This window comes from Fulvia fulva, chromosome 1 (genome assembly GCF_020509005.1).
Source record: "Fulvia fulva chromosome 1, complete sequence".
In the NCBI taxonomy this organism is placed as follows: Eukaryota; Fungi; Ascomycota; class Dothideomycetes; order Mycosphaerellales; family Mycosphaerellaceae; genus Fulvia; species Fulvia fulva.
In genome coordinates this window covers 10,434,064-10,458,091 of record NC_063012.1, presented here as the reverse complement: position 1 = coordinate 10,458,091, position 24,028 = coordinate 10,434,064, and the positions used below count along the sequence as shown (strand labels likewise).

The 24,028-nt window shown below is 54.9% G+C and overlaps 9 protein-coding genes across 9 annotated transcripts; 6 read left to right on the top strand and 3 right to left on the bottom strand.

Moving 5' to 3' along the window:
• Positions 1–328: 328 nt before the first annotated feature.
• CLAFUR5_02104 (uncharacterized protein) lies at positions 329–3,529 on the bottom strand (the record flags this gene model as incomplete). Its single annotated transcript, XM_047901252.1, has 1 exon — positions 329–3,529. The coding sequence occupies one exon, from the start codon at positions 3,527–3,529 to the stop codon at positions 329–331; it is 3,201 nt and encodes a 1,066-aa protein (XP_047756370.1).
• A 2,429-nt stretch (positions 3,530–5,958) lies between these two features.
• CLAFUR5_02103 (uncharacterized protein) lies at positions 5,959–8,205 on the top strand (the record flags this gene model as incomplete). The annotated part of the gene is made up of 1 exon (XM_047901251.1): positions 5,959–8,205. The coding sequence occupies one exon, from the start codon at positions 5,959–5,961 to the stop codon at positions 8,203–8,205; it is 2,247 nt and encodes a 748-aa protein (XP_047756367.1).
• A 491-nt stretch (positions 8,206–8,696) lies between these two features.
• CLAFUR5_02102 (Obg-like ATPase 1) lies at positions 8,697–10,087 on the top strand (the record flags this gene model as incomplete). Its single annotated transcript, XM_047901250.1, has 3 exons — positions 8,697–8,714; positions 8,768–9,325; positions 9,536–10,087. The coding sequence occupies 3 exons, from the start codon at positions 8,697–8,699 to the stop codon at positions 10,085–10,087; spliced, it is 1,128 nt and encodes a 375-aa protein (XP_047756368.1).
• Positions 10,088–10,298: 211 nt separating this feature from the next.
• On the bottom strand, positions 10,299–13,437 carry CLAFUR5_02101 (putative galactinol--sucrose galactosyltransferase 6; the record flags this gene model as incomplete). Its single annotated transcript, XM_047901249.1, has 4 exons — positions 10,299–11,879; positions 12,024–13,156; positions 13,213–13,244; positions 13,391–13,437. The coding sequence occupies 4 exons, from the start codon at positions 13,435–13,437 to the stop codon at positions 10,299–10,301; spliced, it is 2,793 nt and encodes a 930-aa protein (XP_047756365.1).
• Positions 13,438–13,586: 149 nt separating this feature from the next.
• Positions 13,587–14,885, top strand: CLAFUR5_02100 (WD repeat-containing protein jip5; the record flags this gene model as incomplete). The annotated part of the gene is made up of 1 exon (XM_047901248.1): positions 13,587–14,885. The coding sequence occupies one exon, from the start codon at positions 13,587–13,589 to the stop codon at positions 14,883–14,885; it is 1,299 nt and encodes a 432-aa protein (XP_047756366.1).
• Positions 14,886–15,174: 289 nt separating this feature from the next.
• On the top strand, positions 15,175–16,542 carry CLAFUR5_02099 (uncharacterized protein; the record flags this gene model as incomplete). Its single annotated transcript, XM_047901247.1, has 1 exon — positions 15,175–16,542. The coding sequence occupies one exon, from the start codon at positions 15,175–15,177 to the stop codon at positions 16,540–16,542; it is 1,368 nt and encodes a 455-aa protein (XP_047755369.1).
• Positions 16,543–16,970: 428 nt separating this feature from the next.
• Positions 16,971–20,657, bottom strand: CLAFUR5_02098 (Kynurenine 3-monooxygenase; the record flags this gene model as incomplete). The annotated part of the gene is made up of 4 exons (XM_047901246.1): positions 16,971–18,619; positions 18,682–18,768; positions 19,217–20,500; positions 20,558–20,657. 4 exons carry the CDS (start codon positions 20,655–20,657, stop codon positions 16,971–16,973), a joined length of 3,120 nt encoding a protein of 1,039 aa, XP_047756693.1.
• Positions 20,658–21,100: 443 nt separating this feature from the next.
• Positions 21,101–22,559, top strand: CLAFUR5_02097 (Methionine aminopeptidase 1; the record flags this gene model as incomplete). The annotated part of the gene is made up of 4 exons (XM_047901245.1): positions 21,101–21,259; positions 21,346–21,570; positions 21,619–21,792; positions 21,846–22,559. 4 exons carry the CDS (start codon positions 21,101–21,103, stop codon positions 22,557–22,559), a joined length of 1,272 nt encoding a protein of 423 aa, XP_047755371.1.
• Positions 22,560–23,030: 471 nt separating this feature from the next.
• Positions 23,031–23,566, top strand: CLAFUR5_02096 (ER-derived vesicles protein ERV14; the record flags this gene model as incomplete). The annotated part of the gene is made up of 3 exons (XM_047901244.1): positions 23,031–23,047; positions 23,104–23,343; positions 23,407–23,566. 3 exons carry the CDS (start codon positions 23,031–23,033, stop codon positions 23,564–23,566), a joined length of 417 nt encoding a protein of 138 aa, XP_047755372.1.
• Positions 23,567–24,028: the final 462 nt, after the last annotated feature.

Below are 24,028 nucleotides of genomic sequence, written 5' to 3'. Positions count from 1 at the left end.
GCCCATCAGTGGCACAGTCCCAGCTGTCCTGTTACAATCGCGCATCTCTCCATGTCTGCGCGCAAAGCAATGTAGTATGCCCAAACGACGCCCTGTTATACATCATCCACCCTCGCGGACGACAAATTGAAGGAAGCATTACAAAAACGGCCGCTTCTTAACTTTTTCTTCGAAACGTGTCCCACGTCACGTGCTGCAAAGGCCCCTGATATGCTGAACGGGGCCAAGAAAGGTGCCGACAGTCGTCGGCTTCGCCCATGGATTACGCCTCATGTAATGTGCTTCAACCGTGAATCTATCGGTCGACTTTCGCACACCTTGTAGAAGCTCACTTTGGAAAATTCAATTGCTTCATGCGGGTTGCAAGAAACCCGTCCTGATTGGACAGAGAGAGCTCTGAGCCATCGTTGTCGGTGGCTGCTCCCTCGCGTCGTGACTGTCGTTGAGTCGTGGTATCGTCATCGTGCTTCTTCTCATTGAACATCATGCTAAAGCCTGGTTCTTCTTCTGCCCACTCCCTGCGCTTCCGCGAGTTGGGCGATGATCGCCTGTGTGGACTGGAATACAGTCCTTCTGTCTCGCGCAATGCATCCTTCACTTTTCGTTTGAGGCTGTTCACATATGGAACAATGTGACGTAGGGTTGCCGTGTCAAATGGCACCTTCTTCGAGCTGACCGGTAGCATGGACGGGTCGGAGGTGCTGCGCTTAGTCTGTAAAGCTGCGATGACACTCTGAGCTACCAATTCAGAGTCTTTACGAGGTCGAGTGATGATGACCTGGTTCTGGACACCCGCCTCCCTTGCAGGATTAGGAGACCCAGTGGTACCAGCTCCTTCACGATTTGTAATTTTGCCAGATGATTGTCGTAGTCGAGCCTTTGTGGAGGGTGTGTCCTCGAAGGCGCTGTCATCAAAGCCCGGTGATGATGGCGGGGATCGTCGCGGTGCGAGCGTGTGCTCTTCCGATTCCTGGTCTGCCAGTTCAATCATGGCGTCGACCTCACGCCATTCTTTAGCGTATGGTCCTTTCAACATGTCCAGTGCGACTGCTCGCATACGAAGATCTTTGAGTTCTTCGATAAGCAGGCCCCACTCTCTCAGCAACCCAATGTTCATGACCACGTTCTCCTGCTGCTCCCGGATCGACTTTGGCACAAACATCTCGTGGCCACTATCGATTCTCCTCTCATCTTGTTCGATGCTCGCCTGGACGGGCAAAGTGGGCTCGTCAAAGTCGAAGTCCTCGTTCCAGTCCTCTGTTACAGCCTTGCTCCCCACTCCCCATGTGCCGAATTTATTAGCTACGACACTGCTACGCTTGCCATCCAGATCTGGGACAACGGGCACACTGTGGCTACGAGCGTGCATCCCACTGGCAGGTCGTCGACCTGAAGGGCGACTGCCCCGACTGTCTTGGTCCTTCTTGCCATGCACAGTCCGTGGTCTTGGAGGAGAGTTGTTGGGATGGCTTGGACTAGGCTGCTGCTCAGACCAGTCAAACACGTTGGTCTTGTCCATGGGAGACGCTCCATTCCTCCTGGGCGTCGAGTTTGCAGAGTGGCTATGGCCTGGCCGTAAAGTTGGTCCGAAGCGGAAAAGCATGTTTCGGTCATATGTTGTGCCATTGACCGGCGATATCGTGGCATGCGGCTGTATACCAAGCCCATAGTCACCGTCCCTTACCTCAGCCACATCCCAATCTGCGTCATCCAAGTCGGGCATGATCTCCATCACAGGAGGAGATGAGGAGAATATCTGTGGAGCAGCTGAACGTCCAGACGGTGTTGAAGTCACACTCTTGTTGCGTATCGATCGTACTGGAGTACTGACCACGCTATCTTCTTCTTCGATCGTGCTGTGTCGATGCGGTCCTCCATATTCATTACCGAACTGACCATCGCTGAGAAAATCGCGGAGTTTGGTGCTTCTACCAGATGAGAATGTCGGCGGAGAGTCGTCGAAGATTGTCTCGATATGGGGTCCTCTACGCCCAGAACTGCTGCGCGTGGTTCGCGTGTGAATTGAGTCGAAAGCATTGTCGCTTTGATAGTCGGTACTGTTGTCGCCGGTAGAAAGGTACTCACTGTCAGAGCCAATGGTCGATGTAATCTCCGACTGCGCAGCCGATAGCCGTATGGGTCGAGTCGGAGCGCTCTGAAGAGAAGTGGAGAGGGACCTTTGCGGCTCATTCGAAGATGGTGTTCGCACTTGTGTGGCTGGCTCCACGTGGAGAGAATGGTCGGGCGTGAACTGCAATGAAGGTGACTCAACGCCGAGACTCAAGTCGATCTCAGGACGGCTGTCTGCGGGAGTAACATTCTGGCTGCTCGACGAGGAATAGATGCTCCGCTGTGACGCCTTTGGATCGGTCAGGTCACGTCGTTTCGCTGGTCTCTCGGAGTCGTGGCCTATCAGACTGCTGATACCACTACCCATTGGCTTCTGTGGCTCAGATGCCACTCGTGGCCGTCCTTTGCGAACAGATCTAGACGACCAGGGCCGACCTTTACTAGATGCTGGTCGCCGCCATAGTGGCTGTGGTCCGGTGGACAGCAGGTCGCTGATGGAGAAGGATCGGCGAGGCGCAGTGCTTTCCTCAAAGAACGCAGCCTGTGTGGGAAAGGGTGAGGAAGCAGTGCTAGGCGCTGTTTGTTGTGTAGCAGCTGCCATGTTCTCGTCAGTATCGCTCACCCCGTCATCAAGCTCTACACCAGCGGGCTGCACGAGATCCTTTGCAGAAACCAGAGTCGGAGTGTATCTTCGATCAGGATACACACGCTTGATAGGATTTGGAATGCTTGTGGAACTACGCCTCTTCGACGGAGTGCGGTCAGCAGCCACCCGAGGGACGAAATACGACCGCCATTCAGAGTCACGTGCTCCCTGATTATCGCCAGCAGAGGTGATATGACCCGCTGGACTTGAGCTCGAGAGGCGACTTTGAAGCGTGGCGGATCGCTGATGACTCGTGGCGGGCCTGCGAAACGTCGGAAGGGGTAGTCTGGACCCTGATGATGGCGAGGATGAGCCATTCGAGCTATGCAGTGAAGCTGTGCGTTTCACGAGCTTGTTGGGCGGCAGAGGAGCTGGTGTGGTGTCTGGAAACATGGGCGTGGTGGAGCCGGCCTGAGAGAACGCCAGCGATCCATTGGTATAGGCTGCAGAAGCAGGGCGAGACGAGGGTGTTCGACTCGAATCGCGTGACGTTGATATGCTGCTCGACAGACGGCGGAACCAGGTGTTTGGCCGTGCGGTGGGTGTGCTAGTCGTGCCAATGCCAGAGTGCCCGCTGCGCTCCCCGTCCCTCCTCATGGGTCGATCCATGCCCGCAATTGAAGTGGCATCTGGCGTGCTGCGTCTCTTCCAAGCTACATGGTTGGGTGTGTTGTGGTCTCTGCTGCGTGGCCGGACGCGCGCATAGCGGTCTCCGTCGCTGGCCAGGCGTCTCGAGTGCGTCGTCGGGAAGGCGTAGGGTGCGTCGAGGGCGGGAGGGGTGGTGAGAGTGTAGCTGGCGACGGCGGTGGTCATGTCCCTGGGTGGGTGTTGTGAGCTCGGTTCGGCGTGTTCGCGTCGGGCGACGGCGAGGCCCAAGGCAGAGAGTGCAGTCACAGAGCCGGAAGCACAGATGGAGGAGACCGTTTTCATGCTCTGTGCCCAGCGCCGGCCAATGCAGAGTCGAGAGGTATCGAGCAAGGCGTGGACATGGACATGGCGTTGTCCCACCGAGCGCCAGTCTCCAGAACAAGACTCGCGAGGCTCCACTACACACGTCCGCCCCGTTGCCGTACCGCCAGCGCCTGTCTGCGCCGTCTCACTACTGTCAATTGACGACAAGATCCAGCACTCGCCGACGTGCTCGGCTGGTCCGACTGAGCAGGAAGAGAAGTGGGCAGTGGCTTGCGGGCTCTCGAATCAGGGATGGGAGCCAGCTGAGGTGACTAAGAAGCAGACGAAATATGTCCAAACCAGAAACCGTCAACACCCAAGACCAACTCTGCTTCACAACTGCTACGCCTCTGCTGCTCCGACCGCCTACGTCGCCATCGACACCGATATTGCGCTTGCCCGCAGCGTCGACCTGTGTCTGGCCTGTTCCTGAGGTCGATGCTGCCGTACAACGCTGCCCTGAACCACAAGCACGGGCGACCCGCTGTACGCAAACAAAAGCTCTCAGGGTTGCCCATGCTTCCTCGCTCCGTCTTTGCACCAGACGTCAGCACGATCCTGCTTTCCGTGCTTTGCGACTTCGCTACGCACAGCTCCGTAAAGCCAACAGAGTGGTGATCCACTCAAGGCGGAGAGAACCACTTCCAACTTCAAGATGCGCTGACAGGCGATCCTGGTTCCGTCTAAAACGGCCCATCGATAGTCTCTTGGGTGTGGCTCACCTCTACCCGTACCCGTACGGTAGGGCAGCTGCATGTCACGCAGAATGTCTGCCTTTGTCACAGGTGCGCGGCGATGCCATCGACCGGGAAGTCGGAGTACGGTGGTATCATTACACTCTCTCGCAACGTGCTTGATGCTGGTTGAGGTCGGTCATGAAGGCACGCGCTATCTCATTTACCTTTGATGCAAGATGCCGCGAGCAGGCCCGGCACCGACCATTGCGCCGCAATTGCGATCGCGTATGACCGGTATGACGATCAAGCGCCATGTGGCACAGTCTCCATAGCGTGACCCAGCTGCAACGACATGAGATAGCCATGATAGACCTGGCATGTGGCCGGTGGGCGCCTCTGGTACAATGTTCATGTGTCACTGTTGACGAGGCTCTTGTTCTCGCAAGCAGCGTTGAACACAGCAAGGAGGTCATTGTGTAACCATCGCATCACGAAACTCATGGTGGAGAGCGACCACATTGATCCCTGCTCATAAGACCTGATTTCAGTATGGCCCTTGCAGGAGATCCACCACCGTGGGGGAGCTTCTGGAGGCGAAGCCGATAGCATCGTAGCGTGCCAGATCTCGCGTTGTGCCTGAGCTTGATTGGCCTAATTGAGCAATAGCACAAGAGCGCAAACAGTTAACTCCAGACAGCCTCTCGGCAGCTAGATCACCAGGGCGGTCTTGACAATGCGTTGACGTGAAGGCTCATGACAGCACACATCTCAAGCAAGGGACTTTCCTACAGCACGTTGAACACGAGAACATACTTGTGCCATTCATCGTGAAGTGAAACTCGCCGACAGCATTTAGCCTCTCGGCAACTCAATCACCGAGCCCAAACATTTTGACAAGGACACACGTGACACATCCGACGTGCACTGACAACGAGAGGGGCCTTATCGCGACCCAGAGTTTGTGGCAACACGCTGGGTCTTCCTCCGAGCTGACGCGATGCGCCACAATACATGTATGTGCGAAAGAGTTCCAGGTTCGCAGTGTACATGCCTGCGAAAATGTTATCGTGCATGTGTGCCCAGCAGAACGCCTGACAGCGATATCACTGGGCCCATGATGGTGTTTGTGGACTCAAATGTAACGCGAAAGAGTGTCGACTCGTGTACAAGCGTCCACGAACAACGCCTCTCATCAGCTGTGCATGTGAAGAAGAGAAAGGCGAGGTGAAGCGGGCACGTCTCCTGGCCACCGGCAAAGCTCGTTCCTCATTGGTCACTGTCCAGACAAGTTGTTCCTGGCTTTTCATCATGCATCGCCACGACACTGCAACCATCCAACACCTTGTCAACAGCAGGCGTCAATCCGCATCAACGACGTGTCTGACAATTTCGTGGCAGTCGGCATACGCTTGGCGCTCGAAGGATACCTGCAGGCTGCATTTCGACTCTGTGGTGAGCTGAAAAAAGCTACCTAGGTAGCGCCTCACCGGCCGTGCTCGGAAATTGTTCGACATCGGGATATTCAGACCGTGCTCGCCAGCAGGAATCGCAGCGCAGACACGTCACTTATTATTGCTCGATTCAGACTGGACTTGAAGCAAGTGAGCCGCCAGGATGCAGGCTGAAATACGCGCGCAGCTACCGGACGTCGATGCGGTGGTCGTCGACTATGCCGCTGGATACTTGAACCATGCAGCACGGCAGTTCAGCGCGGAGGGAGACCCTCTGGCAGATGCGGCTGCCGTCATCACTCAATTGTTGCTGTCTGCATCAGGAGACCTTTCAAATGAGAACGAAGTCTCGGTGCAAAATCTGGTCGAGAAATTTGTAGAGCGCCTACACAATGAAAACGGCACAGATGCCGAGCGGCGGCAGCAAGCTCCATCGGTCAAGAAGCTTGATCAGTCTCTGCAAGTGGGCTCAACACGGAACATATCCTCGACCTTGGGTCTGACCGGAGGCGCTGTCGATCTCGAATCTGCAAACACACGCAAGGTCGAATCGAGAGTGGACAAGAAGAAGCTCGAGAAGGCTGAGAGGAAGCTGCGCGCAAAGCAAGACAAGAAGGAGTTTAAGACTGTCGAGTATGAGGCATCGCGACTTCTCGATGTGCCGGACGAGCAGCAGTCGTATGAAGAGTTCTTCATGGCTGTCAATCCTCTGCAGCTGGGTGCTGATGCTCAATCGAAGAGCAAAGACATCAAGGTCGACGGCATCGATATCTCAATTGGTGGCAAACGCATCCTGTCAGACACCAACCTGACCCTCGCGTATGGCCGCCGATATGGTCTCGTAGGTCAGAACGGTATTGGTAAATCGACGCTGCTTAGAGCGCTCAGTAAGCGAGAGGTTGCCATTCCTACTCACATTTCAATTCTGCACGTTGAGCAGGAAATCATGGGAGACGAGACGCCTGCCCTGCAAGCCGTGCTCGATGCTGACGTGTGGCGAAAGCACCTGCTGAAAGAACAAGACAAGATTGCCAAGGAGCTCGCAGAGTTGGAAGCAGAACGCGCCACCATGGCAGACACATCAGCCGACGCCGCGAAGCTCGATAAGCAGCGCGAAGGACTGGACATCACTCTAAGCGACGTACAAGGCAAACTCGCGGAGATGGAGTCTGACAAGGCAGAGTCCAGAGCGGCTAGCATTCTCGCAGGTCTGGGTTTCTCACATGAAAGACAGGCGTATGCCACAAAGACCTTCTCTGGTGGATGGCGTATGCGCTTGGCATTGGCTAGAGCTCTATTCTGCGAGCCTGACCTTCTGCTCCTCGACGAACCGTCGAACATGTTGGACGTTCCATCCATCACATTCTTGGCCAATTACCTACAAGGTTACCCCAGCACGGTGCTGGTTGTCTCCCACGACAGAGCTTTCCTGAACGAAGTGGCAACAGACATCATTCACCAACATTCTGAACGACTCGACTACTACAAGGGCGCAAACTTCGACTCTTTCTATGCGACGAAAGAGGAGCGACGTAAGACGGCTAAGCGGGAATACGAGACACAAATGGCACAACGAGCTCACTTGCAGGCATTCATCGACAAGTTCCGCTACAACGCTGCCAAATCGTCAGAAGCACAGTCGAGAATCAAGAAGCTGGAGAAGATGCCAGTCCTGGAAGCGCCCGAAAGCGAGTACACTGTGCACTTCAAGTTCCCAGAGGTTGAGAAGCTATCACCGCCCATCATCCAAATGTCCAACGTCACTTTCAGCTACAGCAAAGACAAGATTCTGCTCAAGAACGTGGACCTGGACGTGCAGCTCGATTCGCGTATTGGCATTGTTGGTCCGAACGGAGCTGGAAAGACGACTGCATTGAAGTTGCTCATCGGCGCATTGCAGCCAAGTTCCGGTCTGATCTCGCAGAATCCAAGACTTCGCATTGGCTTCTTCGCGCAGCATCATGTCGACGCACTGGACATGAATGCTAGTGCTGTTGGCTTCATGGCCGCAAAGTATCCCGGAAGGTCGGACGAAGAATATCGACGCCATCTGGGTGCTTTTGGCATCACTGGTATGACAGGTCTGCAGAAGATGGCATTGCTGTCTGGAGGCCAAAAGTCCCGTGTTGCATTCGCCTGCATTGGCTTGACCAACCCGCACATTCTCGTTCTTGACGAGCCGTCCAACCATCTCGATATCGAAGCGATGGACGCTCTGAGTACGGCACTGAGGAACTTTGAAGGAGGTGTTCTGATGGTCAGTCACGATGTGACTATGCTGCAGAATGTGTGCACGAGTCTGTGGGTGTGTGACAACGGCACTGTGGAGCACTTCCCGGGTACTGTAGCTCAATACAAGAAGCGCATCACGGAGCAGGCGGATCAGTCTGGTGTAGTTTCGAAGCATTAGGTCATGGTCTTGTGCATATAGAGCATGCAATCAACCTTGACAGATCAGTTCAATCTGTCTTTTGTCTGCTCCATGCAGTGAAGCTGAGTGGGCCCTTCGTGCCTCAGGCGTCGACAAGCGAGCCCTCCGACTCTCCGAGCATCACTGCAGATTTTTGTTGCAGCTCCTAATTCATCCCACTTACGTGCAGCACCCTCGACGCAGAGCCGCCGTCGCTCAGCTTTCAAAGTGTCGCTCAAACTCGCCAACCCCTTCACTTTCTTTTCTCACGCCTCAATTCCACTTTCAGCAGCAGGCTCTGCGTTGACCACCTCCCTGCGACCTCTGCCCGCCGCGCCGAGAGTCATTGGACTTTGCGTCTACCACCAACACCAGCATCGCGCCTACGCCAGCAGCACCAGCAAGAAGAAGAAGATGCCGCCCAAGAAGGAGGTCAAGCAGGAGAAGGTCCTCCTGGGCCGCCCTGGCAACAACTTGAAGAGTGGGATCGTATGTACGGCAGCATACTTGTGCGTGCTCTGCGCATGCCATCACGAAGAAACACTAACTCACCCGCGCACAGGTCGGTCTCGCCAACGTAGGGAAGTCGACCTTCTTCCAGGCCCTTACCAAGTGTTCGCTCGGTAATCCTGCCAACTTTCCCTATGCCACCATCGACCCAGAAGAGGCACGTGTCATCGTGCCCGACGACCGCTTCGACTGGCTGGTCAAGCAGTACAAGCCCAAGTCCGAGGTGCCCGCCCACATGACTGTCTACGACATCGCTGGTCTGACGCGAGGCGCTTCGACTGGTGCGGGTCTCGGTAACGCTTTCTTGTCACACATCCGAGCCGTCGATGCCGTCTTCCAGGTCGTGCGCTGCTTCGACGATGCTGAGATTATTCACGTTGAGGGAGATGTGGACCCGATCCGTGACCTCGACATCATCAGCGAAGAGCTTCGAATCAAGGACATCGAGTTCGTGGAGAAGGCACACGAGAACCTCGTGAAGCAGACTCGACGAGGAGGTCAGTCACTTGAGATGAAGAAGCTCAAGGAAGAGCAAGCCACAGTCGAGAAGATCCTCGAGCACCTGAAGGCCGGCAAGGACGTGCGCAAGAACGACTGGTCACCGAAAGAGGTACGTTTGATCATCCCTTTCCTAATGTTTCTCCCCTGTTTCCATGATGAACCAGAGATCCAATCTCTATAATCCCAGCTCTTAGAACCCTCACCATATAACGCAAGAGGTGTCGTGATAGAACGTCCGATCTGATTTCGAAGCAACCCTGTCATCTATACACTGTCCAGCAAATTCTGCCCTGTACTTTACTGACCTGAACACCCCTAGGTCGAGGTCATCAACCCACTCTTCCTCCTCTCCGCCAAGCCAGTCGTCTTCCTCGTCAACCTCAGCGAAAAGGACTACATCCGCCAAAAGAACAAGCACCTGCCCAAAATTGCCGAGTGGGTAAAGGAGCACGCTCCCGGCGACCCAATCATCCCCATCTCCGTTTCATTTGAGGATCGTCTCACCCGCTTCGAGACAGACGCAGAAGCAGAAGAGGAGGCCAAGAAGCTCGGAACCAAGTCTGCCCTTCCCAAGATCATCACCACCATGCGCAAAGCCCTCAACCTCGGCTCCTTCTTCACCACAGGCACAGACGAAGTACGACAATGGACACTACGAAACGGCACCAAGGCTCCTCAAGCAGCTGGTATCATTCACGGTGACTTTGAGAAGACTTTCATTCAGTGTATTGTGTACAACTACAATATCTTGAAGGAGCTCGGCGATGAGGCTACTGTGAAGGCGCAGGGTAAGATCATGACGAAGGGCAAGGACTATGTGGTCGAGGATGGTGATATCCTACTTATCAAGGCCGGTGCTGCCAAAGCATAATGATAGCAATACCCCGAGGGCAGAGGTAATGCAGGCCTATATTGGCCGCAAGACCACCCCAACGTTGATGAGTTTGAGTACAGACATAAAGTCTGTCTAAAATGAAATGACTTGAATGATCATCCTACTTCCATGCTCCCGTCCATCCATCAGTCGCACCTGCATTCTCAATCTCCCACCCTCCCTACCTCCCAACAACACCCTCCTCTCCTCAATGGATAAAAATCTCAACACTAACCTCATTACTCCACCCCGCATCCTCCCCGCTCTCCCTCCACGCCCTCTCAACATCCACCTCCAAAACACGCTCATCCCTCTCACTAATCCTCACAGCCTCCACCGGAACCGGCTTCCCAAAGATCATAACCATCAACGAATCCTCCATGCTCCTCTCCGGCAAATCCGAAATGTACAAACCCAAAACCCCCAACGCCTTCAAACTCGTCCAGATCCTCAGGCGTCCGTTGGATTCTACGTACATATCCAGCCCCGTGACGGCCGCGGAGCCTGTCATTTTGCCGATGAGGCCCATCATTGCGACGCTGATGGGGTTGTTGTGGAGGGGGAAGGGGCGGAGGGGGTAGGCTGTTAAGATTTCCCAGGTCTGGGGGTCTAGTTCGAGGCCGACGAGGGCGTGGTGATCGCCTCGCTTCATGGGTTTTGAGATTTTGCCGGTTTGGAAGGAGCCCACGATGTATTGGCCTTCTTCTGTCCCCGGGAAGGAGGAGAGGTTGATGAATTCGTTTAGGTACTGGGGGGAGACGTTGAAGATTCCCAGGATGGAGGTGCCGGTTTGTGCGTAGCCTACGTATGTGCCGATCTTCAGCATTGTTAAGGAGTTGTAGCTGTTGTAGGGGTCTGTTGATTTGCCCACGATTGAGGGGCGGAGGATGACGGTTTTGCCGCGAGGAGTTTGGGCTGTCATTTGGCGGATTAGGGTGATGTCGTGTTTGCCTGGTGTGTCTGTGAAGTAGATCGGCCCGCCGCTGACACAGCGTGCTGCGGCGTGGAAGCCGGCCCATTCGTGGGAGGTTTGGAACATGTCCCAATCGGGGAGCACGTTGAGGTGTTGTGTCAGAAGGCTGTTGTGAGCGTTGCAGAAGATGTGCCACGGGTGACTGGCGGCGACTTCTGGGAAGAAATCGTCGGAGTTGCGGACGAGCAGGCGAGGTTTGTTCTTCGGCAATTGACTGTGGAAGAGTAATTGTGGTGACTGCGACATGCAGGAAATGGCTCTGCTGCTGAGGTGGCGGAGATGAGCGATTGTCCAGGCGTCTTGGTACTCCGTGATTAGGGCTCTACGATCCGGCGCGTGTAGCAGCAGATCGAGGAAGAACTGGGCATCCGTCTTGACCGAGTCGACACCTGCGTCCGAAAGGAAGGCGTAGAAGTCATTGTACATTCTGCCGGCATCCTCAGCTGCCACCACTGTGAACTTGCCACCAGCAACGCCTGGCTCCTTCTCCACCTCGATGGTCTTGTAGTTCTTCGCGATCCAGCCGTTGGGGTCAACGCCACCCCAGTATCCGAGGATTGCGTGCCAGACTGCAATGTGGTTGATGTTGGGGTGCCTCTTTCGGATCTCTTTGGTGGTGGCTTTCATGCCTTCTGGAAATCCTTCCTTGTTCGCCTCGAAATCTGACCAGCCACGCACGAATTGTGTGTCCCCCTTCGACAACGACTGCCAGTTATCGTCGATGATTAGATTAGTGATGTTGATGTTTTCCTTCGAGAGGGCATCCAGAGCATCAAAGATCTTCTGAGAGGTCAGGTTCTGACCCAGGCCGTTCCACTAAAAGTAGGGTTAGAACTTGTATCGCTATGTCTTGGATGGAAGGGGTTCCAATCGGGGCGATCCTTACCGTGCAGTATGTAAGTCCATCATACCACTGTCGACGATTAGCATATGATCCGTAGTAGCGAACTAGGCTCATACCTCTTCCAGCCACTCATCCTTGACACCATCCGTCATAGTCTTGATTTCGTTCCCAACAGCTGTAGTCCCATAGGGACCAACCACTTTCCTAGCATGGTAGAATACAGCCGCATTCGCCACTTCAAAGCTCTCCGCTACAGCAACCAGTACTGTAGCAGATCCCGTCTCGGTCCTGTCATTGCGGCTCTTGATGATCACGTTACCATGTCTGTCATTGATCAGAGTCGTGACTACATCGTCAACGCCACTGATACCTAGCACCACAACACGTAATCCATCCGATCTGAGGAATGACGAAAGAATTGCGTCTTTGTCAAGATCCAGTTTCCCTTTGCCCTGTCGTGGTGCAAGCCATGGGGACCATATCCGTACCAAGCTGAACCATCGGGAAGAGTGATTAGGTGTGCCAAGCTGATGATGCTGCCAACCCGAGTCCTCGCCTTTCGCAGGTGCAACGGGGCATGTCAGGGAGTACAGATGCGTGTTCTCCGTGTCGGGACGCTCACTTTGCACCTTGATATCTGAGCTGGTGTCGTTGAACCAGTGCTTCAGATCGTAGGACGAATGCTTAGTGAAGTCGGCACTCTGGTAATGCAGCTCGCCATCCTCAACGCCAGTCGTGCCCTTGATCCATCGCCATTCGTGGGAGTCGTCGACAGAGAACTTGACTGTGAATTTCGTGACTTGGCCATGCTTTGGCATGCCAGACAGTTCTGCTGAGAACCATTTTGAGGTAATGCTAGTCGTTCTTGGTCGATTCAGCAGCATGACATGCTCACAGTCCTCTGTAGGAGCTAGAGGTAGCTCAGCCCAGTCGTGCTCGCCTCCATGATTATGCCATATAGCGACCTGAGGTTGCTGCGGCTCGGTTCGACTTGGAGCGTTAGTCTCAAGCAGGACGTTGAAGCGGACACATCCACTGTGCCGAGAGATGGTAGTGGCCTGCCCCAAAGGTGGAGAGCAGGTGACTTTGAGGTACATGTCGTCGGCTTGTGATGTGCGCTCTGAAGGATCAACAACTGGCTTCGATTGTTTCGGTGGCAATTGCTCTGGGAGAAGGTCGTCGGTGTTGTCGGTCATCTGTGGATCAGGCGGTGGCGGGTAGACTCTCTGGCCGGTACGTGTGTCACAATCTGCATGGGCGTAAGGTGGATGCCCCGGTATGTTCTTTCCATGCAGCCATGCTTACAGCCGAAGGAGATCTGTTTCTGTTTGGTGGGTCTGAGGACCATGGTAAGTTCGTCTGTTCGAAGTAGGGAAGGGCAATGCGAGTCGGGAGTGGTCAGCAGTCAGCTTGCAGTGGCAATGCAGCACATGGACTACAGCGTCGAAGCAGAGATGTCTTGACATAGTAGACCCACACGTACCTCTCATCTCCACCGCAGCACGTCATGTCATGTGCAGGAACATGCATGTGCTGGGGCTAGAGCCTAGAGGTGATGCTGGTGAGAAGGACGTGCCAAAAGGGCGCGAAGCTCACCGAAGATGCATGGCGCCGGAAGCTCGCAGACCAGACGCTGAAGAAATGGTCCAGCAAGACACACAGCACACCCTCTGCAGCCGATGTTTGACACGATTTGCACGCTGCCGCTCGAGTCGGACCTGTTCGCGCAGGCCGTCCATCCGACTGAGGCGCTGGTGACGGTCGGACTGAGCAGCGGCCATGCGGCCCAGCTCAAGCTGCCGCCCGTGGAGGACGACGCGGCTGCTGGGCATGTGAAGACAAAGGGCCGGAGAGGCAGCAACGGCACCGATGTGGTGGACACGACTTGGCGGACAAAGAGACACAAAGGCAGCTGCCGGTGTCTGGCCTACAGCACCGATGGGAGGCAGCTCTATTCGGCGGGCACCGATGGCATCGTCAAGGCGGCCGACAGCGAGACGGGCAGAGTCACTGGCAAGATCGCCATACCCATTGACCCATCCACATCTCGGGACGGGGTCGATGCGCCGACTGTAGTGCATGCGCTGAGTCCACAGACTCTGCTGCTCTCTACCGACTCCGGCGCGTTGCATCTTTGCGATTTGCGCGACCCTGCACCGAGCATCCCACTATCCGACTCCAAGACTGCCTTCGCCAGCTCCAGACCTTCGCAGGTGTACCACCCACACGCCGACTACATCTCCTCGCTATGTCCAATTCCACCGTCTGCAGCTTCCACCTCTGGATACAGCAAGCAATGGCTCACTACTGGAAGCACGACCTTGGCCTTGACCGACCTGCGACGAGGTGTGCTAGCGAAAAGTGAAGACCAAGAAGAACTGCTGCTGTCCTGTCTATATCTGACAGGCTTGCCCGCAAAGAAGAGCAGCGGCAGCACAGGCGAGAAGGCAGTGGTCGGAGCCGGCGACGGAGTCATCACCCTGTGGGAGAAGGGCCAATGGGACGATCAAGACGAGCGCATCACTGTCAGCCGGGAGAAGGAGACTTTGGACTGCATGACCCACATCCCAGATGGCATCGGTGCTTTCGGCAAGAAGGTCGCAGTGGGCATGGGGGATGGTCAAATCCGCTTCGTGCACATTGGCCCAAACAAAGTCGTTGGCGAAGTACAGCACGATGAAGTGGAGGGCGTGGTGGCACTAAGCTTTGACGTTGGAGGAAGGATGATCTCCGGTGGTGGTCAGACCATCAAAGTGTGGCAGGAGAGCATCGAAGCCGAAGAGGCTGAAGAGGATGATGGCGATGACGACGGTGCTGCGCTGAAGCGGTCTGCGAAAGATAGCGATGACAGCGAGCAGGAGGATGATGACGATGATAGTAGCGATGATGAGAGATCTCGCAGACACAACAAGAAGAAGAAGCGCGGCAAGGGTCAACCTGTTACGGAGAGCAACTTCAACTTCGCTGGCCTGGATTGATCGAGCTTGGACAATGTCGCAAGTCGAACCTGTATCAGATCGAATCAATCATTCTCGTCTAGCCTCGAAGTTGAGGCATGGCATTAATCCCGAGATGCCTCGCAGTACTCTCAAGACCCGCCCGCCAGTTACGTTCATCCATTCGATGTCAACCCACTTTAGGTGAATACAAAGGCATTGTTGTACTGATGATCCGAGCTCGAAACCACTTCAAGTGAATGAACGGCATTGTTGGCTAGTGACTACTCGATAACACAAAGCACACAAACCTATCCTCGACCTCATAAATATGGTCCAGGGCGAAGACTCGACTCTCCTCCCAGATCACAGCACTCTCCTCTTCAATCTATCAAATCACCACACCGATCTCCACCTAACAATCACAACCCACTTGATAGAGCCAACACCACCCACACGCAAACCCACCATGACCGCCCCTTCCCCAAGCGGCATGACCACGCAACCCAGCACATTCGAATGCTCAATCTGCGACGACACCCACCACGACACCTCCATCACCATCAAAGGCGACGCCGTCTGCAAAGGCTGCTTCGACTCCGGCATCAAACCCCAATTCTTCGCCGCTCTCAAGGACGAATCCCAATACCCCGTCCGTTGGGGTGATTCGGAACTCAACATCTTCGATTTCGCTCCGTTCTTTCCCAAGATCTTTCTCGAGGCTTGGCTAGAGAGGACGCGGCTGTATGCCGTCCTGCCTGGCGAGAGAATTCACTGCGCTGGAAAGGATGGAGAAATCAAGCAGTCCGACACCTGTGGCCGCTTCCTCGGCCTCAAGTCCGCGCGTCCGGCTGGCAGGAAGTGTGATGTTTGTGACGCGAGGACTTGTACCTGCTGCGGCGGTCTCATCGAGGGAGCGTTGAAGGAGCACGAGTGTAAGGACCCGATTGATGAGGCGGAGACGCTCAAGGAGCTCAATCGAGGCACTGATTATCAGAAGTGCCCAGGCTGCGGTGGAGTCGTGCAGCTGCAAGATGGATGCAATCATCTCGTCTGTTCGATCCCCGCGTGCCGGACGCATTTCTGCTATATCTGTGGCGAGGAAGCGGATGCGGCGTCGCATCATTGGGATTCAGGCAAGCCGTGTCCGAAGTATAATCAGCCTGGCGCTGCTAATGCTTTATTCAACGACGACCCAGCCATGTTCGACCTCCTGCCCGCAAACCTCTTCCCAGTCGATCCCGCTCGCCGAGAAGCCATCAACATCCTCCGCGACCGCAGCCAACAAGACCTCCTCCCCACCGCAATCCAACCCGACGACTCCCCCGAGCTCATCCTCCGCAAACTCGACCGCCGCGAGCTCGACCGCATCGCCCACGAAGCGAACCGCCTCGAGGACGAACACGACGAAGGGCATTTCAACGAACCTTTCCCATTCAGGTTCGACGCGGTCGCCGATCTCGCGGAGATGCTCAGCAGCCTTGTGGAGCTGTACACCATTCGCTCCGAGACGAATCAGACTGTCAGGCAGATTGTGTTCAATGCGGGCGATACGTTGCAGGAGGATTTGGAGGATATGGTGGAGGATGTTGGGGAGGTGGGGTTTGGGAGGTTTCCGACGCTCAGGAGGATTGTTGATAGCTATCAGCTTGCGGTGAGGGGGGAGTTTGAGGAGCTGAGACGCCAGACGCGAGATTGAAGGGGTTGGATGTTGAGAGGGTGACAGCTTGGAGAGGGCTGTCGAGGCGACGTGTATGGATTGAATCAGAATGATTAGATTGCGGGTTTGGATGTACGTTATGGATACATGGGAGGCTACATACTTTTTTCTGTTTTCGCGCTTGTAACATTATAGAACTGGCTGGACTAGACGCAGACATAGCAGCGATGAATGAGTGAACCGCGCTCTTAAAAAAACCACGGACCTGCACCAACATTACCTCCTCCCATTCCCACACCCCTCAAGTAGAGTAGGAGTCGAATATTATATTCCAAGAGTTTGGTATGGTACTGGCGGAGAATTGCCACCCGTCGCATGTCAAAATGGTGAGACAGCTAGGGCCCCTCATGCGTCTTTCCATTAGACGACCTTCCCACAACTGATCTGCTTGAAGCCCAGGAGGCTGTTCAACCCGGCCTCTGCAACCGCCGCTGCTGCATCCTCGCCATGAACCCCTCCCAGTTATCCTCATCAGGATGCACCCTCTTCACCCCCATCGCTCGCCTCTTCGCATCGGCAGCCTCATGCTCCCTCTGCGCTCTCACCCCTGGCCCTGGGGGCCTCTTGGGTGCTGCCTCGGGTGGGGCTTCAGGGTCGCACGGTTTGACACGTACCAGCTTGGTGTCACTACGTGTGTAGACGTCGTTCATATAGCTCTGCAAATCCAGAGTGGACTTGTAGTGTCTCGCGCACGGGTCGAAGGTGATTGCGTCGTCGATTTGACGGTTTGCACCGGTACCGTAACGGCCGCAATGTTGGATTAGGGGGGTTTGCGGCACGGGCTGGGGGGCGGTGCGGGTGAAGGTGGCAGGGGGTCTGGGTGCGGGGCGTGAGATCGAGATTGGTTCTGAAGGCGCGGAGAGGTATGGGTTCATTCCTGGAGCCTTGGAGGAGTGGAGGGCCATTGCTGGATGCAGGCTGGGTAATGGGGCCGCCAAGCCGGTGTGGGCGCTGGGAGATGACCAGGAGTCAGGCCGCGGTTTTTGAGGACGCATGCGAGGGTCGTTCCAGGCTGAGTGACGAGCAGGAAGCTTGTAGGTGCGCCCACCACGTCTTGCGGCCATGACTTCGGATTCGGGGATGTTGTAGAGTCGGGACAGCTCGGCGGGGTGGCCGCATCGGACGTTGAGGGGGCGGCGTGGTTCGGGTGGGCGTCTGCCGGGTGGGAGGGTGTTGATGAAGTGCGGGACGGGGTTGCCTCCTGGGATTGTCGCTGGTGGGTATGATAGTGGTAGTGCTGGCAGTATGGATTGACGAGATCTCTTTCTCGGTGGCGGCCTATGGTGATATGCTAGGCTTGCCCCGGATGACGGTAGGTTGGAAGGACGAGATGTGTCTTTTGCAGGCCGCTGTTGTGGCAGTACACTCTCTCGAGAATTGAACGGGAGTTCGCTGAACCTTTGGGCGACTTCTTTCTCCTCTGGGATTGGGAGAGACTGGTGGGATGCCAGTCTTGACGACCGCTTCGCCGGCTGTATGCTGTCTTGAGAATCGAACGGGAGTTCGGTGACCCTTGAAGAGACTTCTTTCTCTTCTGGGATTGGGATGGACTGATGGGATGCCTGTCTTGACGACCGCTTCACCAGCTGTATGCTATCTTGAGAATCGAATGGGAGTTCTGTGATAGTTGCGGAGACTTCCTTTTTCTCTGGGCTTGCTCCTTGTGCGCCTGATGCTGGCCGTATGGATTGACGAGACGTCTGTTTCGATGGCTGCTTACGGGGCTGCAAGCTCTGTTGAGAATAGGTTGCTCGAATCTGCCTCGCTAGCGGCTCGTCATAGTCATCAGGGGACACAATCTTGTGGTTGCATTGGATGATGATGTCGAACTGGCGCTCGACTTCGGCTTTGAGGTGGACGAATGCGCCTCGACGGTCGTTAGAGGGCTTCAAGCCAATAATGCGATGTTTGACAATGTCTTTCGTGTCGTCCATGACTGCCATCTGAGCAACGAAGCCTCCCCCTTTGTGGGTCGCGGAATATTGGTAGATGATGTTTGCACGAAGGTGGCTGATTTTGTGGACGCCATTGTCGGAAAGCACGATGACTGCGGCTCCTGTGACATGAAAGTGGTCAGTCGATGGGCTTAGGTCATGCTTGCAGGATAGAGGACCTTACTCCCGAAGTCCATTCGCTCGCGCGCATTCGCGAAAACATTCCACTCGACTGGCTGCGATGGAAGAGCACCTCTGGCATTGTTTGCAGCTGGCAAGCACAGGTCAAGACTCCTCGCCAGCCATGAGTTCAGGCCGTAACTTCCAGCAGGGGGCGGGCGTTTATGGTCCAGCCACGGGACACTCAAGCTGCAGCCCATTATAGCGTTGTCTGCGCGAACATGGCATGTGAATCGTTAGACGGCTGTACCTGAACACGTCCAAGGTCAAGCTTGCAACAGAAGGAAACGGCACGATCGAGACAGCGAGCCTCTGTGCGGCAGATGGCGGAAGACATGAGCGGAGAGGGGTTGTCATTCTGGTCTACGTGTCTAGAGTCATTACTCATGACCCAATGGTAGACCGAAACATCTGCACCATACGACGAGCTGCAAGTCGAACACTCGCCAAGAGGTCGGGGGCACCACGTCCACGGTGCCAACGCCACGCAAGAACGGCGACAATGCTGACGACCGGGAGCAGTCCTGCCCCAAGCATACCTCGAAGCAGGATATCTTTCTGACGAGCGACTGCCTTTGCGACCTCTGAATAGCGCTGGTTGCTGAAGCTGACTCTGCTGTACTGCGTTGCGAATCCCGTGCTTGGAAGCTTATCGGACAGGAACTCCTCGATACTCTTGCGCAGAAGCACTAGCGACGACCGAACACCTTCACGCATGTCCCAGAAGTTGTACAAGGCGAGATCGTTGATTGTGTGAGCATCAGCAATGCGCTCTTCGTTGTACGCGGTAAGTGCCTTTGCCCGCCCTTCTTCTGTAGTTGGGTAGCGGTCCAGGTGGGAGAAGAGTACGCGAACGCCTTCAAGACCGGCATTCATGCCTTGGCCATAGAATGGCACCATAGCGTGGGCCGCGTCTCCAAGGATGACACCACTATGGCCAAAATAGTGGGGAGAGCACTTGACACTAATGAGCGGCAAATGCTGATTCTCCTCGAATTGTCGCTGCACAGCTTCTGGTCCGATGAGATCCACGGCGCCCGGAAAGTGCTTGTTGAAGAACAATTCGACTTTGGACGGGTCCTTCTTCAGCGCCTGGAAATCGGCATCTGGCGCAAAAAGAGTCGACGTGAACGACTTGTCAACGCTGGGAATGGCGATGAACATCTTATCCTTGCCGGGCCAGATGTGCAAATGATTTGGACTGGTTGCGAAACCATCTTTGCCAGATGGTGTCTTGCTTGTCTCGGCTGTCGCAGCCGGAATGTTGAATTCGCACCAAAGAGTATCGATGTAGCTCTGCTCGAAGTCCAGCCTAGCAAATTTCATCAGGTGAAAACGAACACTGCTGTGCGCGCCATCACAGCCCATAATGAGATCGAAATCAATTTCAATCTCGTCAGGTCTTCCTGGCCTCCGGCTGCGCCTGATCCCGTCCGATTCGGCGCTTGGTCTCCTAGACGTGCCTTTCTGCTCGAGCCAGGCCAAGCGACGACGGAAGTCGATACCAGTCAATTTGTGGTTGAAGCGAAGCTTCACGTTTGGCAGGCTCTCGAGCTCATCCAGAAGACGAGCATTGAGATCACCGCGATCCACTGCCATGATGGCGCGACCATGGATGTCGTATTGTTGAGATGCCTCTGTCAATGCCCCTGTCCTATCTTTGCCGTGTATCATACGTCCATACATTGGTATGGTCTCTGCCATGATTGCCGCGAGCAGCTCGGGGGAGTCGGAGTGGCGCAAGGCATTGATGCCTCTCTCTGACAGAGCCAAGTTCATTGATTTAGTAAAGTTGAGCGGCGTGGTTGCCTCATCTCGAAGGTCTGTCTCGCGTCTGAGTCAGTGGCGAGTCCAATGGCAACGACACCTCAACAACATACCCGGTCGAAGATCGTAAACGTCGACATCCCAGCCTCGCCGGGCAGCATAGAGACCCGCAAGAGAACCCACCGGTCCTGCGCCAATTACGACGACCCTCATGCTTAACCGCGTGCGAGCTTGATGTTCAAGGTGTAGCAGTGCGTGTAACTCATGTCTTGCACCTCGTGGTGTTCAGCGTCTGTTTGTGGTGAAGGAGAAGAAGTGTGCGCGTGAAGAGGAGCCTCAACTCTATAAGAGTCTAGGCTTATCCATTCAATGACGACCGTTTGAAATCAAAAAAACGCCAAACAGAACATCCGATGTCGCGTGCTTGCCTTCCGCGCAGCCGGCGTCTGTGAACTGTGGCGCTCAGAAAGTGTGGCGCAAACCGCATAGAACTAATCTTTGTCAAGATCCACCTGCTGAACACGACTACCTGTGCAGCGGTTTGTCCTTTGCTTCTTCGTCGCTTGCCGCACATACGCAGACTTTAGCATCTTCAACACCCACAAACCGAGAGCGCCTCTCGCGACTGGCACATATTCTCACCTCACCCAACCAAGATGGACCAGGCGCCAGCGAAAGAGATCATAGTCGAGAAGAAGCGGGCGTGTGAGGGTGCCGACTGCGACAACGATGCGGGAGCTCTACAATGTCCTACATGCCAAAAGCTAGGGAAGGAGGCCTTCTTCTGCAGTCAGGATTGCTTCAAGAGAAATTGGGTAGGTCAGTGCCCCGAGCGAATGAGCAGGATGACCACCTGGGCAGCAGAGTTCTGCGGTTGCGAACACTGGCTGACAGCCCACAGAGTACACATAAGGCCCAACACAAGGCGCAGAACAGTATGCTATCCAAAGTCATTCCACCAAAGGTCGTGTCCTTACCAGACGCAGATGGACACTTCAACCCTTTCCCTTCGTATCCTTTCACGGGCACTCTGAGACCCGTGTACCCGCTGTCACCACGTCGTACTGTGCCGGACCGGATACGGCATCCTGACTACGCACACAATGGCATTCCGAAGAGCGAGCAGGTAAGCTTGACGAAGGGTGTGTGGTGACAGTCGGTCTGATCGTGCTAGGTATTCGTCGGTCGCAACAAGATCAAGGTTCTCACCAAGCAAGAACAAGAAGGCATGAGAAAAGTGTGTCGGCTGGCTCGCGAAGTGCTCGATATCGCGGCGCGTGCCGCAAAGCCTGGAGTCACCACCGACCAGATCGACAAGATTGTGCACGATGCGTGCATGGAGCGCGATGTAGGTTACCTCCGAGTGGCTTATATTCGGACATTTACTAACGACCATCAAAGTCCTACCCATCACCGCTGAACTACTGCCACTTCCCGAAGTCGGTCTGCACAAGTCCTAACGAGGTCATCTGCCACGGCATTCCTGATCACCGGCCACTGAAAGACGGCGACATCCTCAACATTGACGTGACTCTGTATCATGGCGGTTTCCACGGCGATTTGAACGAGACCTACTACATTGGCGATTCAGCTGCCAAGGATCCCGATAATATTCGTGTCGTCGAGGCTTCCCGAGACTGCCTAGACGAAGCCATCAAACTGGTCAAGCCTGGTGCTCTGTTCAGAGACTACGGCAATACGATTGAGAAGGTCGCCAAGTCGCGGAAGTGCCAGGTGGTGAAGACATATTGCGGCCACGGCATCAACCAACTTTTCCATTGTGCACCCAATGTACCGCATTACGCAAAGAACAAGGCGATTGGCGAGGCTAAGCCCGGCATGTGCTTCACGATCGAGCCCATGATCACAATTGGATCTTACAAAGACAAGACATGGCCCGATGACTGGACATCAGTCACGTCGGACGGCTCGAAGACTGCCCAATTCGAGCACACTCTTCTGGTGACCGAGAACGGAGTCGAGATCTTGACTGCGAGGCTCGAAGATTCTCCAGGAGGCAAAGAACCGATGCCAGAGGGTTTCATGGCCGACGGCAAGGCGATAGAGGCGAATGGAGAGGCGAAAACGAATGGTACAAACGGTACTACGGCATGACGGGGATAGCAAGATACTAGCTGTACGACTGCAATACCCAAATGAATGTATAGTTATTCGTGCACATGTTTACTGTCAAATCGGTTTCGCGTATTAGTGAATGCCCCACTTTCCGTGCCAAGGCTCCGATGAGCTCATGCGCAAAACACCTTGACACTGTTCTTCCTTGCCCATAGCTCTTGTCTTGCCTTTGCTGTCCAGGCACCGTGCTTGAGCATCTCCCCGAACACGTCGCCTCTGCTCAGCATCGCAGCACATAAGACCCTCCCATCATCCGTGACAGCTTCCACGCGCGGCCTCCCAGCCAGCCGAAGATCTAGCTCCAAACCAGCGCCCAACGGAATCGCACCGACCGCAAACACTCGACCGCATTTACATTACCACCGCCCTCAAGCACGCGACTCTGCGACGAAGCACACACATCTAGCAGCGACCTTCAGTGCTAGCCGGGAGCGCTAGGAGATAGACAAGATGTCAGGCGAGGCGTGGTATGTTTCGCGTGGAGGATACAGGCAACACCATACACATGCTGACGGCACTCCAGGCTGTTCCTGCTCGCCGTCCTTCTCAATGCCGTCAACCTCTTCCTGCAAGTCTTCTTCACCATCATGTACTCCGACCTCGAATGCGACTACATCAACCCGATCGACCTCTGCAACCGCCTCAACATGTACATTGTCCCAGAAGCTGGCGTCCACGCATTCTTGACTGTCCTGTTCTTGATCAATGGCTATTGGTTGCCGTTGCTCTTGAACCTGCCCCTTGTTGCTTGGAACGCGAAGAAGTAAGTGCACAGAGTCGGGAGACAACTTTCATGGATACATCAGTTCTGATGTGACTATCGCAGGATCTTCGAGAACCAGCACCTGCTGGACGCTACCGAGATCTTCCGCAAGCTGAACGTACACAAGAAGGAGTCCTTCATCAAGCTTGGTTTCCACCTGCTGATGTTCTTCTTCTACCTCTACTCGATGATCGTGGCTCTAATCAGGGATGAAAGTCGGTAAAGCCTTTGGCTGTCGCTCTGAGCATTGGCTGACACAAGCTGTCTCGCGATAGGCGGTCCTGTAAAGAACGCAAGATTACCACAGTAAGCAGTGATGCGAATGGGAGCAGTGTGATGCATACTGATGTAAAGTCAAGGTGGTAGTTGTAACACGGGCAAGGAGTAGGAGAGACTGGAGGAGCGTAGGAACGATCGAGCACGAACGGCGCATCGGGCGGCAACATATGCTTCGTAACGGCAGAAATGAAGGATAGAATCAAATGGCTGATGATACCCAACGATGGAATGTCAAAGCATAGCTTCAGCTTCAACAGGCGCCATGAATTCGAACTACTATAATGTCATCAGGAACAGCATACCCATACGTCTGTCCGGTTCATTCGTACTGTCGCCGAAGAGGGAAACTCAGCAACACAGCGCCATGAGTGCGAAGCAGAATGGGTACAGCTGAGTATGTACCCAA